Source organism: Etheostoma spectabile, chromosome 24 (genome assembly GCF_008692095.1).
Source record: "Etheostoma spectabile isolate EspeVRDwgs_2016 chromosome 24, UIUC_Espe_1.0, whole genome shotgun sequence".
In the NCBI taxonomy this organism is placed as follows: Eukaryota; Metazoa; Chordata; class Actinopteri; order Perciformes; family Percidae; genus Etheostoma; species Etheostoma spectabile.
Genome location: NC_045756.1, coordinates 2,203,333 through 2,219,081, shown reverse-complemented (window position 1 = coordinate 2,219,081; position 15,749 = coordinate 2,203,333). Strand labels below are relative to the sequence as shown.

Genomic DNA, 15,749 nt, shown 5'->3' with positions numbered 1-15,749 from the left:
AGGGTCGTGGGTTCGAGCCCCACGTTGGGCGATTGACTTTTTTTCACATTTGTACTAAATTAAAGGGATATTTCACAGCTTCTTCACATTAAATTTCACATTAGCTTAGGCTTAATTGTTAGTGTTAACTAGCCTTTTAGTTAGCGATACTTATGGTGTGTCTCAAATCCTGCACTTCTGTACTTATACTAACTATTTGAGTACATAGTGCGCTCACATTGTCATAGTGTGGTCAAATGATGCAGGATGCTTGCAAGTGACATACTGAACTAGCTGACTTGTAGTTCACTGTCTTCGATCACACAAAATTACTTTTGTGTTGGCGCAGGTTTTTTTTCCAGACACACAATACAGAGATCTTTTGTCTTGGGGACATGAAGGGGAAAGCACGGTCATTCAAAAATATTGCCGGGTTTCTTCTGATAGAAAGCTTAATGTTACTCGGTGAAGTATTCCATTAATGTTTATAAGTGAGATTTTAAGTTGTTCTGTAAGCCTACATTGGGTTTAGTACATTTTGTATTTTCTAGTCTACTGTCAGTGGACTAGAATTTATTTAAAAAAAAAGAAAGGAGTCATTCTGGTATGTAAGCATTGGTGGTTCAGTGGTAGAATTCTCGCGTGCCAGCGGGTTCGATTCCCGGCCAATGCAACACTATTTTTGTTCTATTGCTGGAGTGTGAGGAGGCTTTGACACATCTACTCCGACCTTGTTTTAATTTCTGAGTGTCAAAATAAACTATGTGGGAAAGGCAAATAATACAACATCTATAACAGTCTGGTAACTTCAGAAAATTACATCACTTTACTGTTATCCAACCATAAAGAGCAGGGACAGATTACGACATTCAAAGGCTAAGATGTTATCCAGTCTCATATCATGATATTGATATAATATCAATATATTGCCCACAGTGCACTAGCATATTTTGATGATGTAAAAAAAGGATGGCAGGATGGTCTGAAATGTTTTGCGCGGTCTTTTGCTGTACATTTTGTCAATGCGCTTTGAAAAGTACCTTCTCTTTTTCTTTACTTTGCCCTCAACAGCTTTTACATTCAGAGCTACTGCCGGCCTCTTAACACTGGGGATATGTCGCCACATTTTTTAAACCTTTCGTGTGTACCTCAACTCAGCTGTGTCACGAACTAGCGCTGAAAACCAATCAAATGAGTTACTCGGTTGCCCGACTAAAACACGTTCCACTAAAACAAGTTCCTTCCCGATGATATTTTCAGCGACATCACGGCTTTTTCTGGTGCTTAGCACCACCCAAGACGCCACTGTGGCTGGCATACAAGGCAAAGTCACCTTAAAAGAGTACCAGTAACCAATGGCAGGTGCTATTTTCCCACCCTGATTGCCCAGTCCTAGCTGTCAGTATTACATGCTAGCTGCAGACCCTAACTCTTTTCCTCCACGCTACCATTTCCTAAAACTACCATGCGGTGGCGCTGTTTAGCTACCCTGGTTTTACTTTCTCCCTGCCTTCCACTGTGGTGCCGGGGCGCTAATGCTGGAGGCGGTGTGTAGCGCTTTATTGTTCTAGTAGAAAGCTCAATGCACGGTTTCCCACATTTGTTTCAATGGCTACCACACAGGAGCCACGTCCCACCTGAGAGGGAGCGGTTCGGCTGCGAAGAGAGGACTTACTGATCAAAACTTACAGCGCTGTGTGGGATTTACCGTCTGCGTTGGAAATAAAAGCTCTTGCTGACGGACAATCTGTGGATCCTGAAGAAAGAGGGGGGTAAGGAAGTCGTGCTATCCTGATTATGAAGCGAGGTTACATGTAGCTTCTCTGGTAGGCTATTCCCTGTATAGAGAACACTTGAGTGTAATATTTAGCCACATGTGTTGCAATGTACGTTTCCAGTTTAAAGACCTCTTAACGCAACACTACGTGATGTTTGATGAGCCCGATATCTTAAGTATAAGCTCGCTTCCATTGCAGCCAGCCTGTTCAGTTTCCTAATCGGCTGAGCTTCTTTTACTGTAAGCTTAATGATAGACAATGATCTCCAAATAATCCTTAAACATTTACACGTATTGCAACAATTTTCCACACAGTTAATATATTGTGACATATACTTTGGGGGATGGTTTCATATTTTTCCAGCTTCTCTCCTCTGTCATTCCCAGCTGCCTTTCCATTCACCAAACCTTACAATAGGCTTAGCTTATTGTCATCACATGCACATTAATATTGAACACACACACACACACACACACACACACACACACACACACACACACACACACACACACACACACACCAATAGTGTCTCTTGAGTGTGATCAGGTTGCCTTAGCCTACTGACATCTTTACTCTGGGCTAAGGATTACTCTGCTAACCTACATCAAGGGGCTTGCACTGTGCCAACTGTATTCTGATGTGTGTGCCTTTCTGTATAGGTTTGTGTTGTTTTTTCACTTGACAAAGCTGCAGCATGTTGTGCAGTAAATTACTCATTCTAGGTCCCTGGTATTGTCACAGGCAAACCTTGACCAACCAACCATGGAGGATGGATGCTAAAATGTATGATGAGGTGACAAAACAAATCCCTTTAATTTATTGATCTCTGGGGAACATGTGCTCTTTTTGCACCCCACCCCCTTTGGCAGTGAGGTCAGAGCACAGGGTCAGTGGGGAGGAAGCAGGATCAGCTTTGTCTTGATGGCTGGTGGAGCATGGGTGTTCTCCAAGCGTGGTGTGCCTAATCACTATGCGGCCCTGTTGCAATTCACTTTCACGATCAGTATGACACCCATCCCAGGAGAAATTCTTTCTTTCTTACACACACATAGGCTACATACATACACACAACTCTCCAGAGAGCAAAAGAGCAGCTTAATGGCATAACGTGTGCAGAGTGTCACCTTGATAAATCATGGTATCAAGCTCAGCCTATTGATCTGTCAAGAGCCGTGTTGTGTTGTGTCCTTGATCTCATCCCCACCTGTGCATTGCCAGGTTGTAGTTGATGCTTGAGGGCGTCATTTATCAATTTTAGTCAGTAGCTGTTTATTAAATTGGATCCTCCTGTTGTAAAATGGCAACAAGTAACACAATCAGGTAATGAATGTACTCCCTTTATGGTCCTTAGCTGAGGCTCTTTGTGCATGTTAATGTAGTGTATGGAGCACCACGCTATCATCTGTATTTTCAGCTTTTCATAAAAGTTTTTCTTGTTTGAGCCTGAAGATTGATAGGTGACCTTGGAAACCCGTACTGCACAGTATGTGGTAAATATACAAAATGCAAAGTCCACTTGATATTAATTTCTCCCAGAGCTTTTGATCAAATCCCACAGCGTTCCTCAGTGAATGCGGGACAGATGGTCTGGGAATAGCCCTTTCAATTGGCCTTGTGTTTTGAATATTTGTCACAGCTTTCATGGCAATTTCTAAATAGAATTCTGAGTTCTGTCCTACCAAATGATCCATGTATGTCTGCAGTTTCCCGTATGCTTTTTTGTTTTGTTTGAATTACAAAGCTGTACATTAGATCTGAAATTTTGCTTCTCAAATGTGAATTTTGGCTGGTTTCTCTCATCTTTTAAACTAGTTTACTAGCAATAAACTGAATATCTTTAGGATTTAGACTGTTGGTTGGAAAAAGTGAGACATCTAAAGACATCACTTTAGGCTTAAGGAATTTGTAGCAGGATTTGTTTTACTGTTTTCTGACATTTTATACATGAAACAGCTTAATCCCCAAAACTGCTACTTACACTGTTGCAGACTTAGCTTAGCAGTTTATCAGTGCAATGTAACATCTCACATCCCTTTTTAGTTAACATCAGCTGATCCTCTTTCAAAATCTCTGTATTCTTGTCATGTGTTGTCATGTTCCCCTTAACATAATCAATAGTTATGCAGCTTTATCTCATGTTGCTTTGAAAATCCACGTATCAAAGGGTTGATTGTCTGGCCTGTTTTTATAGCTGGTCTATTATGCAACCTCCTTCTGAATATTCAGATGCAGATTATGTAATGGTTTACTCTCACTTTACACATCTTCATTTATGTCAAAGAAATAGTAAAGAATTTAAACCAGATTTGCCTGTAGTGCCTGTAAAACATATGCCTTCTCTGTAGATGCACACTCACACACACATTCGATTCCCAGAGCTTGGCTTCCCTCTTACAAACTCTTGGGAAACTTTCAGCTAACACAAGTTCAAAGACTGGTTTAGAGGCCTCTGCCCCTCCGAGTTTTAAAGCCCCGCTGCTGGAAGCTCCCACAGTGGCTTCTTTTGTGCCTGTGTGTCCAACTCGCTCTGTATTCCTCTCAATTGACTCCACGTATAATCCCCAGTACAGCCCCTGCTGAGGAGATGATGAAACTTCTGCTTCCAAATTTCCACTCTTGTGTTGGGAAAGGAATCCAGAATGATGCTAAATTAATTGTGTTATTACCCTCAATGTCTTAAATCAATCTAGTCAACATATATGATTTTTGTTCATAAGGGGAAACTCGTATAAAGAACTGCAGAAGTAGAGGTATTGTTTTTTCAGAGCCATTGCAGGCATTGCAGTTTTTTTGGACACTATACCCCTCATCATGTTTAAGCGTGGAAAAGGACTCTCTTGCTGTAGTTGCTGCTTTGCGTTTGTGGTTTCCAAAAAGTTTTTAAAATGCCTGAAATATACCCCGCAGGCTCTTTGGTGACTAGCTTGTGCAGAGGGACTGAAGATGTGCAGGCAACAAACCAACCCTGCAGCCTGCAGAATATAATCTACTGATGTTTGTCAGGGTAATTGGCACCTGCTTGTAAGTGAATGATTAGGTAGAGCTTTAAAGCTGGCACTGAGTCGACACTTGTTTTGCTTTGACTTAAGGTGACACAGGGAGAAACAAGTAGGTAACTCTTAGTGAGTGTAATGTTAAAAAAAGAAGCAGATTATTCAAGCACTTCTTAAAGGCTAAACTTCTTCTTTTAGACTCTCAGATACTCTCCCTAACTGACCGATACTGAACTACTAATAAACGACCGAGCAGAGTGTTTATTTCAGTGCAGTTAGTGGGGAAGTAGTACACTAGAACAATGGAATTTTCCCACAGGTGTATAATGGGTAACTTGAATGTCAGGTTCTTTTATTGTCAGATCACTGCCTTGGCCGGGCTCCACTTTCAGCGTTTGTCACTAAGGTGAAGAGAGGTCCTCGTTTGTGTGTGCAGGTGGAGGGATTAGTCGAAGATGGGAACTTGAATTCTGGAAAGATTCGGTTCTCACGATGGAAATAAAAGGCTGGATTAGGTGTGAAGAACAAAGGGGAAGCTTCTTTGCAAAAAGACTTTTGCATAGGGTTTTTAGTGCGTTCATTTAGTTTCCACAAGGAGTATACAGTATATTTTTGTGGTAAGTTATTCAGGAAGATGAAGTCCACTTTTAACGCTGAGGTCAGAGGTCAGCTACAGAGCAGTTCCCCTGGAGCTTGTAGGCATTCACTGGCTGGGTGCCATATCCGGGGCCTCTTCCTTTGGACTACGACTCTCTGGCGTTTGGAGGACTAAAGGCTCTACTGTAGGGCTGCGATTATGAATTATTTTCATCAACAATAAATCTACTGGTTATTTTCTCACTAAATGGAGAAAATAATGGCTTATAAATGTCAGAATATAGTACAAACTGCCCGTCCCTATTTCCTAATGCTCAGAATGATGTCTTGAAGTCCGACTAACAGTCCAAAATCCAAAAAGATTATCACAACTGTTGCAGATTATTAGAATAGAACAGAATACACTTCAATGTCCCCAAAGGGGAAATTTATATTGGACATAGTGCTACCATCTGTTGCTTCACAACACAAACATGTTACAGAAAAACCATTCTAAAATCAACATGAAAGAAAATCAATATAAACATAAGATCAACGAAGCATCCTAGAATACACATGACAACCCAACATCCTAAGAAATACAGTAACTGTAGTAATTAATTAAAGTTCAAAATGCAAAAAGTGCTGATGTATTTCTTGCACCCCTGCTCTGCTGTGCTAAGATTTATAACTGGAGTTCACAATGTTGGAATAAATGATAACTTTAGTCTGTTTGTTGCATATTGTCTGTGTTCCAGTCATTGTTGCAGCTCTACTCTGTAGGATGAACTTGCACCCTCAAGTAGCTTGTGCACAGCGCCTTCAGCAGTGACCTGCACTCTGTGGATTTTTAGCATAGTCTACAAAATACCACAAATTATACACCACCAGTTTTATTCTCCAGATTTGGGCAAAAAAGCTGTGTTTCTCAAGCATATTTGGAGAAGACTTTGGAATCGGACAGGCCCAACAACCTGATGACGTACTGGATTTGGTCTTGACAAATGGATCTTCAATGCTGCTTAGCAGGTGATAGAGGATTTTAATCTGTGACTGCAAAAAAAAGATCTAACAACCTGTTAATCATCATGATGTCCAATAGGTCCCTAATGACATATTGATTAGTGATTGATTGAAAAGTACCAATGACCAAATGTGTCTGTTAAAGACAAAAAGGATCAAAAAAGAGGAAATTACTGTTTGTGTGTCGGGGCAGTTCAGCTGCAGTGTGTAACCCTCATCCCTGCATTACCCCCCGACTGTCTTCTAAAACATTCCTCAGCCGTGATGTCACCAACCGTCTGAGAGCATATTTATTGTCTGAGGTTGAGGTTTATCAACTGTGTAATGGAGGTGGGGGCGCTGAAAAGTTTGTGTGTCTGAAAAAAGAGGGGGGGGGGGGGGGGGGGGGGGGTGAGCGTCTTTGTGTTTTCTCAGACTCTATCTCATCTGCCCTACTTGGGAAGCTTTGATTCATGTCTGAACTGGTCCTGGTTTGTAGGGAATCCCACCTTCATGTGCTGCAGCTGGAATAGGTGTGTGTCTGGAAAGGTGTGAGACGTGCCTGTCTGCTTCTGTGTGCATTGGCCAAGTTCTAAAGTTTATCTGTCGTACTGGGCTGCTCTAGTCGGTGGTTTATACAGTCGTTTCATCATCCCGACCTATAAAGCAATCGCCGGTGAAACTCAATGACTAAATGTCTTGTGGTTTTTACATAGTACAAGGTCAATTTAACCAAGATTGAGTAAACATGGCAAGATTTTTGCATACATATTGAAATTCTTTTCATCAGGAATAACCCCTTGAGATGTAGCATCTCGTTTTTGCGTGGGTCCTTAAAGGCAAGAAAATACAAGACTAGACAATTAGACTAGACAGTTAACAAAAAAACTTGAGGGGAACTAAAAAAAACATACATCACAAACATACACCCATACTGAGAGACAAAAGACAAAAGCTCTCCATCAAACCCAAACCACACACATCCTCCCCATACCAACCATTAAATATTAGACAATAAACAGTTAAGGTCATTAATATAGACAGTTGAGAAAAGAATAAAAAATAAATAACTAAGAAACCCAAAAAATATATCAAGTATGAGGAAAACAGTTTAACAACACACAGACTTGATGTAGCTGTGCTATTTGGATTTGGATATTAGAGGTAATGCCCGATCCTTCTGATTCCGATTCCCAAACTGCCTGAGATGTGTTTAAAAAGCCCAAAATACCCCAAAACACAGCCTGTTGGTTGGACTCACATAAAAAGACACAAACCGCACCCTAAATTAAACAAAAAGCAACTACTTTTTCTCTGGGCTGCACGATATGAGGAAAATATCCAATTACTATTATCTTGACTGATTGATTGATGAAAAATATAAAAATTGGAATGATTATAGTGTAATTTTGGAAGGATTAGCATCAAACAAAGGGACGTCTCTGCAGCACCACAATACTTACGCACTAGTCATAACATAATGCACTAGTCCATATTGCAATTTTGATAAAATTGCGATTAATTGTGCAGCCCTAATTATGTCCTTTCTCCTCCAGACGTCCTCCTGAAGCTCGAGAGCCCCTGACTGCCGCGTCGGTCACCATGGTGGAACCAGCCGACAGGCCGTCTACAGCCGGACAGAGGCTGGGCGCCCCTGAAAGTTTTGGGGTGTCCACCCTGGAGCCAGGCCTGCGTCCTCCTGTCCAGCCTCCAGGGCGACAAGTGTCCATCAGGGTCCAGATGCTCGATGACACACAGGAAGTCTTCCAGATATCGGTAAGTAATATGTCTGCCACAACCCCCACAGGAATGAAATGATTGATCTTTAAAAAAAGAAAGTGTAATAAAAAGCAAGAGTTGTAACATACCCCTGGGGATATTCCTTTTGTTTCATCAACTATTTTGCAATCCATCACTTGTTGTGTTTGATAGAGGATGGCTCAATACGCTCCATTTACCTGGTCTTACCCCCACTTCCTGAGGTACACAGGAAGTGGGAAAGACACCAGCTTCCTGTCTAAGCACGCCACACCTACAGACCCAGCCTCTGCTTTTCTGAGTGCTGAGTTAAAGTCGACAGGTCTCCCACCAGTTCTGCTGAGGCTAAAAATGTATTCTCTGATGGCATGTGTATAATAGGTAGTCCTCTCTGTGTTACTAGTGTTACTATCTTCTCGCTATTATAACATACATAACAACCATACTGTGCATATATGTATATTCTTTGTTGATACTAGCCAGTATTCACCCTGATCTAGCATCTAGAGTATTTGCATGTGTTTTGAGTTTTGTGTGAGCTTATGTGAGAGTGTGTGCTTGCATAAAAGTGTGTGTTAGGCATGTGTTTGTCTCCGGCAGCTCTCCGGCTTCCTAATGCTGTTTAGAGAAAAGGGGTCCTCTGAGAGGCTGCACGGGCAGCAGCCTTAATGACATCGGTGCTGCAATGCTTTGGTATGTCATCTCCGCGTGGGAGTAGTCCTACATTTCTGAATCATCCGCAAGCTGACAGAGAGTTTGGTTTTGTGCCCTCCTCTGTGATTTGCACGCCTTTTAGAAAACCCAGCCGCTGTATTATCAGCTTAGAATTTGGGGAGTTTTTGTGATGATAATTAAGAAAGATTTCAGCGAGTCACTGTCTCAGCTGGCTTGTAAAACATCCAGAGCTGCCATTTCAGGGAGCTGTAATTGGCTCTTGTGGAAATGCCAAGAATGTATGTGGTTGTTAGTTTGCCAGTGCCTTAGGATGTGTCTGTGGACAGTTTCACAGAGGGCTGGGATCTGGTGTCTGTGTGAGGGATGTCATCTGCTGCGTGTGTGCGTGTGTGCGTGTGTGCGTGTGTTAGCTGTTCTCCAAATCCTAAATTGACGTGTTCTCAAATTGATGTAAGAGCACCGGGCTTGTGGTTCTCCACAAAGCAGTAGAAGCAGTCCTCCTCATGACAGGGATCTCTTCCCCCTTTCTTTGTCTGTCCTTAGTTTTTCTCACACTCACATGCACGCACACGCACACGCACACGCACACACACACACACACACACACACACACACACACACACACACACACACACACACACACACACACACAAAATGTCCAATCTCTGTGGAACATCTTTACACGTCATGGCTCAGACCACGGGAGAACATAACGCTTCAGCTGAAAACAGCAGCATTGCCACAAAATACTAATACTGCACTCACACACTATTGTTTTAGACTGAGAGTGTTTTGTTGCTGTTAAAACAGTGAAATGGGAACCAGCAGAGGTCTGGACTGGGAATAATGTTGAAGGGAGGAGTGGAGATGGCTCAAATGGGATAGTAGGATAAAAGACCTGAGCAGGAGTTGAGGAACGCTGCTTATCATTGACTCTGGGAAATAAGGGAGGCATTGTCTCTGACGTGACTCACGTAATCTGTCTTTTTGCTGTTACAATGCCCGCCAGTGTATTTGGGCAGTAGGTGTAGTCTAACGTGTGAATCAACAGATAAGCCTGCAGCTCACACTCTCGGGTTGGCCCTTGATTGGGCATTTTGTTGCTACAGGCAATTTCATTAACTGAGCCTGTTATCTTTAAACATCAGCCAGGGGGCTGCAGATTAGGAGCAATACATTTTTACACTCTTTATCATGAACAGTCACACTTTTTTTGCACGTTGAGTATCAATGTTGGCATGCCGTGGTGGTGTTGTAATGTTGACTTGAACTTGCCGTGATCGATGACTGAACTTGAACCTTTTTTATTCCATGTTTTAAAAGACTTTAAGACGCAACATGGTGGGGTGGGAATCACCAGAAGACCCACCATAATTATATTAATAATAATAATAATAAGACATGTGGGCTAAAGCTATAAGATAGCATCATAACCTTTCTTTCCAACTTCAAATTATGTTCCCAAAGGAAAACGTCGGTTTTATCTAAAAAGATAATTTTTTCTGTTTGTTCATCTCACTTTACATTTTTTAAATTTTCTATCAAAAAGTTTAATTCCCATGTGCAATTTATATAATGAAAGATACTTGGCATCTGTGTATTCATACAGTTTTGCCAAGGAAAATATTGCGATAATATGCTGTATCGAGTAGGCTTTGATGCGACTTGTTTTTGTTATTCCGCATATTTCGGCAGGGTAGTTAGGGATGCACCCATTCATTATTTTTCTTTTCACGCTGCGTAAACTCAGGCTATTGCCTGGAAACAAATGCTGATGCAATGTGTATCAAAATGTTCTAGTGCAACATGGGAATTCAATAAAGACTTTCTGTCTTTCTGGGATCCAGGTGGCTTACACTGAGGACTTCTTTCTGAAAACTCTCTGTCCTCGTGATATTTCTGCTGTTTATAAAAATCAGCTGTATCCTCAGGCCTTCAGTTGGGAAGTTGGACGCACTCTTTTAGCCAGATTCCCATGAGGAGTAAGAATCCATTAGATCAAAAAGATATCCTGCAAAGTTTTATCAGGACTCCTCTGTTATTGGAGGCACAGAGCCTGAATACCATTTAAATCTAATGCAGCTTTTCCCTCTTATGGAAAAACAGGAAAGATAGGCTGTTCAGCTTCTGCGTATATCACATACCGAATTTGTTTATTGATAATTAATGTTTTTTTATTAATTTCAGTATTTATTTTTTTTTCCTTTGAGCCGACATTGAGTAGATGTCATTGTTTGAGTATACTTTACATAAATAAAACATCATGACAAGACATTAGCACACACTGCATTACTGGCAAGCAAACACACACACACTTGGAAGCTTTTATTATTAATGTGGAACAGTAGCAGGGTGGCTGAGGAGTGTGTGAGTGCAGGACATTGTCGCTCACTCCCACCTGGTGAATAATTGAAGGGAGAGAGGATGTGCTGTTTGTGTGTCTGTATTTGCATGTTTGGTTAATACTGGAGGATGTGTGTTACTCCTTTGCTTCAGTTGGTTTCACCTGTTTTAATGTAATTTAGCATCAGTGAAGCCATTCACAGAGCCCATTTGTGCATTCTTCTCTTACCATTTTGGCTGTCTGCATATGCTTTCACTGTGCTATGAACACTTTTGACTCAGTCCTTTTGATAATTGATTTTATTACATATTTCATCCGCCAAAGCTGCAGTGTTTACATGTACAGTATGTCACAGAGAAACATTTGTTGTATGTTTGTTCTTGTAAGTAAAGCGTCCTGCCCCAGATTCCCTCAGTTTAGCATGAGGTCACAGCCTGATTGAAGGGAATTTTCCAAGGAAACCATTTTGGTTTGTGTGGTGGAGATTAATGAAACTCAGCGAAAAGGAACAAGTGACTGCACTACTGTAACTCACACCTGTTTCTAACGGGGGAATTTGCATTATTTGAGATATATTCCTTTTAGTGAAAGGACCAGGACTGAGTACCACCACATAGGACTCATGTGGTAATATTCTTTACATTTTTTTTTTATCCCCAACAAAGAATTTACTAACTAACAAGCATGGACGTAGCTTATTCCTCTGTGCCATACCAGCTCCATTGTTCTTTAAAACACACTAATGAGCCACAACATGCACTGGTTGTAGTATGGCAAACATGGGTTGCAGCGTATACACACACACACACACACCATACTTATACTGTAAATACTTACACATGTATTAAACTGTAGCAGAAAATAGTCTTCAATAGTCTCTTGAGTAACAAATTCTAGAAAATACAGTGCCCAGCTGTAAATATTTACTTTCACAGCCATTTATAGCCAATATCTGCACACATCCTATTCTCTACTGGACCTCCATGTGGCACCTGCAGCTGCAGTTCATTGCAGATTTGTCAGACGTCTACAACTTCTTCATATTCCTTATTATTTGTCTTGTCTTGTCTAGCATGATTACTTGACTTTAATCCCTGTATATCCCAATATATTCACTAATCAAGACAGACTTTTTCAGTAGATGTCAGAAGCTTTAAGAACAGATAGCAGTAGAGGCTGGACAGGTGTGTGTGTGTGTGTGTGTGTGTGTGGGGGGGGGGGGGGGGGGGGGGGGGGGGGGGGGGGGGGGGCCTGTTCAGGTGCAATGAGATCATAATGTTTTTTGTTACATGATTGGATTATGGCTTTATGATCTGCATTGCTTTTGGCCTTGTGTGTGAATGTGTCTAAAAGAGGGCTGAGGAAAGGGGGGGGGATAATAGAACCGCTTTATAGACAACATCATTAGATGGACTAGCAGCCCCCCAAGGTCTATGATAAATGAGCTACAAGTCCCTGGCCACATTATGCACAAACACACACACACGCTCACTCCTTCGCTCCGATGTGGAGCAGTTGACATTTCAAATGGATGGGCCTCTGTGCTGTCAGCTAGCTTGGGAGTGAATGACACATGTGGAGGGAGCAGATATTAAAGGAATGAGAAGGGAAGATAGCGAGTCGGTCACACCTTTTTTTTTAAAGTGTCTTTTTAAAAACAAAAGAAGCAAAGGGGTATAGAGAGATACATGCCATTTCTTTTCATTTCTTCCATAATGTTTGTTTCTCTTGATCTAAATGTGTATTGTCTTTAAGGCTGAGTCATACCATCATCCAAATGCTTTACCGGAGCTTTCTGCACATTTGTGGGTTAACTGTGTCTCATCCCACCCCCACAGCAGAGGTATTGTCTTATTGTTGTGCTTTCACAGCTAAGACCGTAGCTATTTGGCCCAAGCAAGAGCTGAGGAAATTAGTTTTAATTCAGCCTTTAATTTTTGAGTTAGCATGCACAGAACCAGACTGGTATTGTGCCCAGAGTTATTTTTAAGTTTTGTGTTTGGACTAACAAATTTATTTTCTTTTTTACAAGAGTCAGCTAGAATTCCTGAAATTAAATTTGTAGATGTTTTTATGTCCTCTACTCTAGTATTTTGCCCTAAAGCATATTAAAACTCATATAGATTCAGTTTTGTCTCTTTTATAGAGTTGCTTTTTCCCTGATATCTCACTGGAGAGATTAAGAGACAGACAAGTACAAAGTGATAAGTGAGGAGATAGTGTGTATTTTAAAGCTTGGAGCCAGATTGTGCTCCTTTATGACTTCTAAAGTTGGCAAGAGTCCTGTCAGTTAAGTTGAAGTGGTTTGAATGTGTGGGTAGAGCCAAGGTGATGTTTAAGGATAGTAAAATGTAGTTATTTCAGGGTGAGGCTCAAACACTGGCTTTGTGATCTCTGCAAGTTTATGACCCATCGTCTAAGCATGGCAGAGACTAGTTTTTTCTTCTCTTCTCTCTGACTCGCTAGCTGTCCAACCATCCCATGTTCAAACTCTTGCTTCCGATCTTCCAAATATTCTCTTTCCTTCTTTCTGATTTCTTGGAGCGCTTACAGTACTAACAGTAGCTTTGGCCGACCTCATTCATCATCGTCCGCAGAGACCGGCTCTGTGTTGAAACCCCCAGTCCCTGCTCAATCCAGTACTGTAACATGCTAAACCTATGTTGATGCGGTTTTTATGGACCCACAAGGGCCACATTAAACCACGTTATGTGAGTTTATGGGCCAATGTGCATGAACATGTACACCGTGAGTGCATGTGTGTACCACGACCTGGCCTGCAGTTCTACCTCCATGAATGTCTCATTGATGGGAATGAACAGGACTGAATAATGAATTTTCTTTTTAATCATTTAAATACATGGCTGATGCATCATCCTCTCCTCAGCACTGAGTCAAATCGCAGACATTTAAATTATAAAAATGTGTAAATCATGTTTTTTTGGCCTTTTCTGGCCTACTCAACCCTTTCCCCCGAACCGCAATTTGCCAGTTACAGTTTATCAACTAGGCAGGGCAGTTTTTAGGGCGGTCTTCAGGCTTTTATTTTTAAAAAGATCTAGCCTTCTCCAGAGCTCCTGATAAGCTTCTGTTACCGTCTGGGTGCTTTTATTTTGAAACTACAGCCAACTCCAGGGACCCTGGTAAGCTCCAGTTACTTGTTTGGGACTCTTATTTTCAAAGTTGAGCCATCTTATGTTCCCATAGTAATGCTACCGTGGACACATGTGTGCACGCATGTACATTTTATGGTTCTAATGGTGATGGTAACTGCTGAGTGACTTTTGGATCAAACAGTTGAATTTAATAGAGATGGTGCAATTATTTTGTTGTTATGTAAATTACTATTCTATATTTTGTATTCTGTATGAAACGTCAGTCTATCAGACGTTGAAATTATTCTGGGACCCTCTGTGCATGTCTCACACAGAGGAGTTGTGCTGTATTATGTAATGGTTGGCATTTTCTGTCTCATTCCTGTGGTCCTTGGACTTTCCTCTCAGCTACTTCTTCTCCATATTTTTCCTTCTTTAACTGACCTTAAAGTTTGACCTGCCTGTGGAACAAATTCCATTACATTAATTTCCTCATAAAGTATCGTACTGTTGAACCACTTTCTTAGCATTTTGTGGGATTGATTAGGTAACACATTAGAGTAGGACATGAATATGTAGGTGCAGTACTACTGTTGCATTGTTTCAGCAGAGGTTTGCATTCTCCTTTGCTATTAAGGTGGGTGTGTGCACGTGGAGCCACGTGGAAGCATTTAGACGTGCTGAGTTCAAAGACAGGGTCACAGACAGAGCTGCCTCCTAGCTAGGAAGGATGGAATGAACGAACGAGACAGAGCGATTATTGCTTAGTGAGTGGAAGATTATTGCTGATGGAGAGACAATTACTGAGAGATTGTTTCTGAATAGGGAGCAGTATGGGGGTAGGAAATAAATGAATGGGGTCCTCGCCGAGGGACGAAAAAGAGACTTGGCGTTACACTGACTGTGATAGAGAGAGAGGGGGATTGCAGCATTTGGATAAAGAGGAAGATGTATACAGGCCCACATCCGTCTCCCACAGAAGCCGGCAGCCAGTGAGTGAGAAACACTGTCCGCTGTGCTTGGCTGCAGATGGGATCCTTTTTTTCGTAATTGCAGTGAATGAGGTCCCCAGTGAGGACGCTAGTCAAGCCAACAGTGGAAGAGCTGGGCCCCATTCAGAGGAATCACTGTACCTCTGTTTTACTGTGCCACACAAAACCACCACGCCAAACTGGTGCTGGGGCACATACGTTAGTGGATTACAAGTACAGGTTTGATGTAGGGCTGCACAATTTGAGGATTGCGATTTATTGTGACTGATATTGCGATTGCAATATTATTCACCATATTGAAGGGAAGGATCATGTTTTTATCATTGTTCTCATTTCTATTGACCAATATTAAATCGTAAAAAATGAAAATGATTCTATTGTGATTTATGCGAGGATCTGTACCAAACAAAGATGTTTTCTGTGGTCTGTAGGACAGGATTTGTAGGCTGGGATGTCTCTGCAGTACTACAATACTTTATTCAGAAAGATTTGACAAATATATTGCCTTTAACAAATATTGTGCCCCTCTGCGATTTGGATATTGCACTAGTCCATAT

The 15,749-nt window shown here is 41.4% G+C and overlaps 2 protein-coding genes across 5 annotated transcripts in view; both read left to right on the top strand.

Annotated features, from left to right (window-relative positions):
• LOC116674189 (N-chimaerin) overlaps positions 1–560 on the top strand; it is a 20,618-nt gene extending 20,058 nt beyond the window's left edge. Inside the window, exon 16 of the transcript XR_004328007.1 lies at positions 550–560. The gene's annotated coding sequence lies outside the window, so the exon portion shown is untranslated. The remainder of the gene's footprint in view (positions 1–549) is intronic.
• A 921-nt stretch (positions 561–1,481) lies between these two features.
• Positions 1,482–15,749, top strand: part of LOC116674188 (FERM, ARHGEF and pleckstrin domain-containing protein 1) — a 52,633-nt gene continuing 38,365 nt past the window's right edge. For all 4 annotated transcript variants that reach the window (XM_032506718.1, XM_032506719.1, XM_032506716.1 and 1 more), the window contains exons 1-2: positions 1,482–1,751; positions 7,885–8,104. In XM_032506718.1, the coding sequence (XP_032362609.1) occupies positions 7,931–8,104 (174 nt within the window). In that variant the 5' untranslated portion in view covers positions 1,482–1,751; positions 7,885–7,930. The remainder of the gene's footprint in view (positions 1,752–7,884; positions 8,105–15,749) is intronic.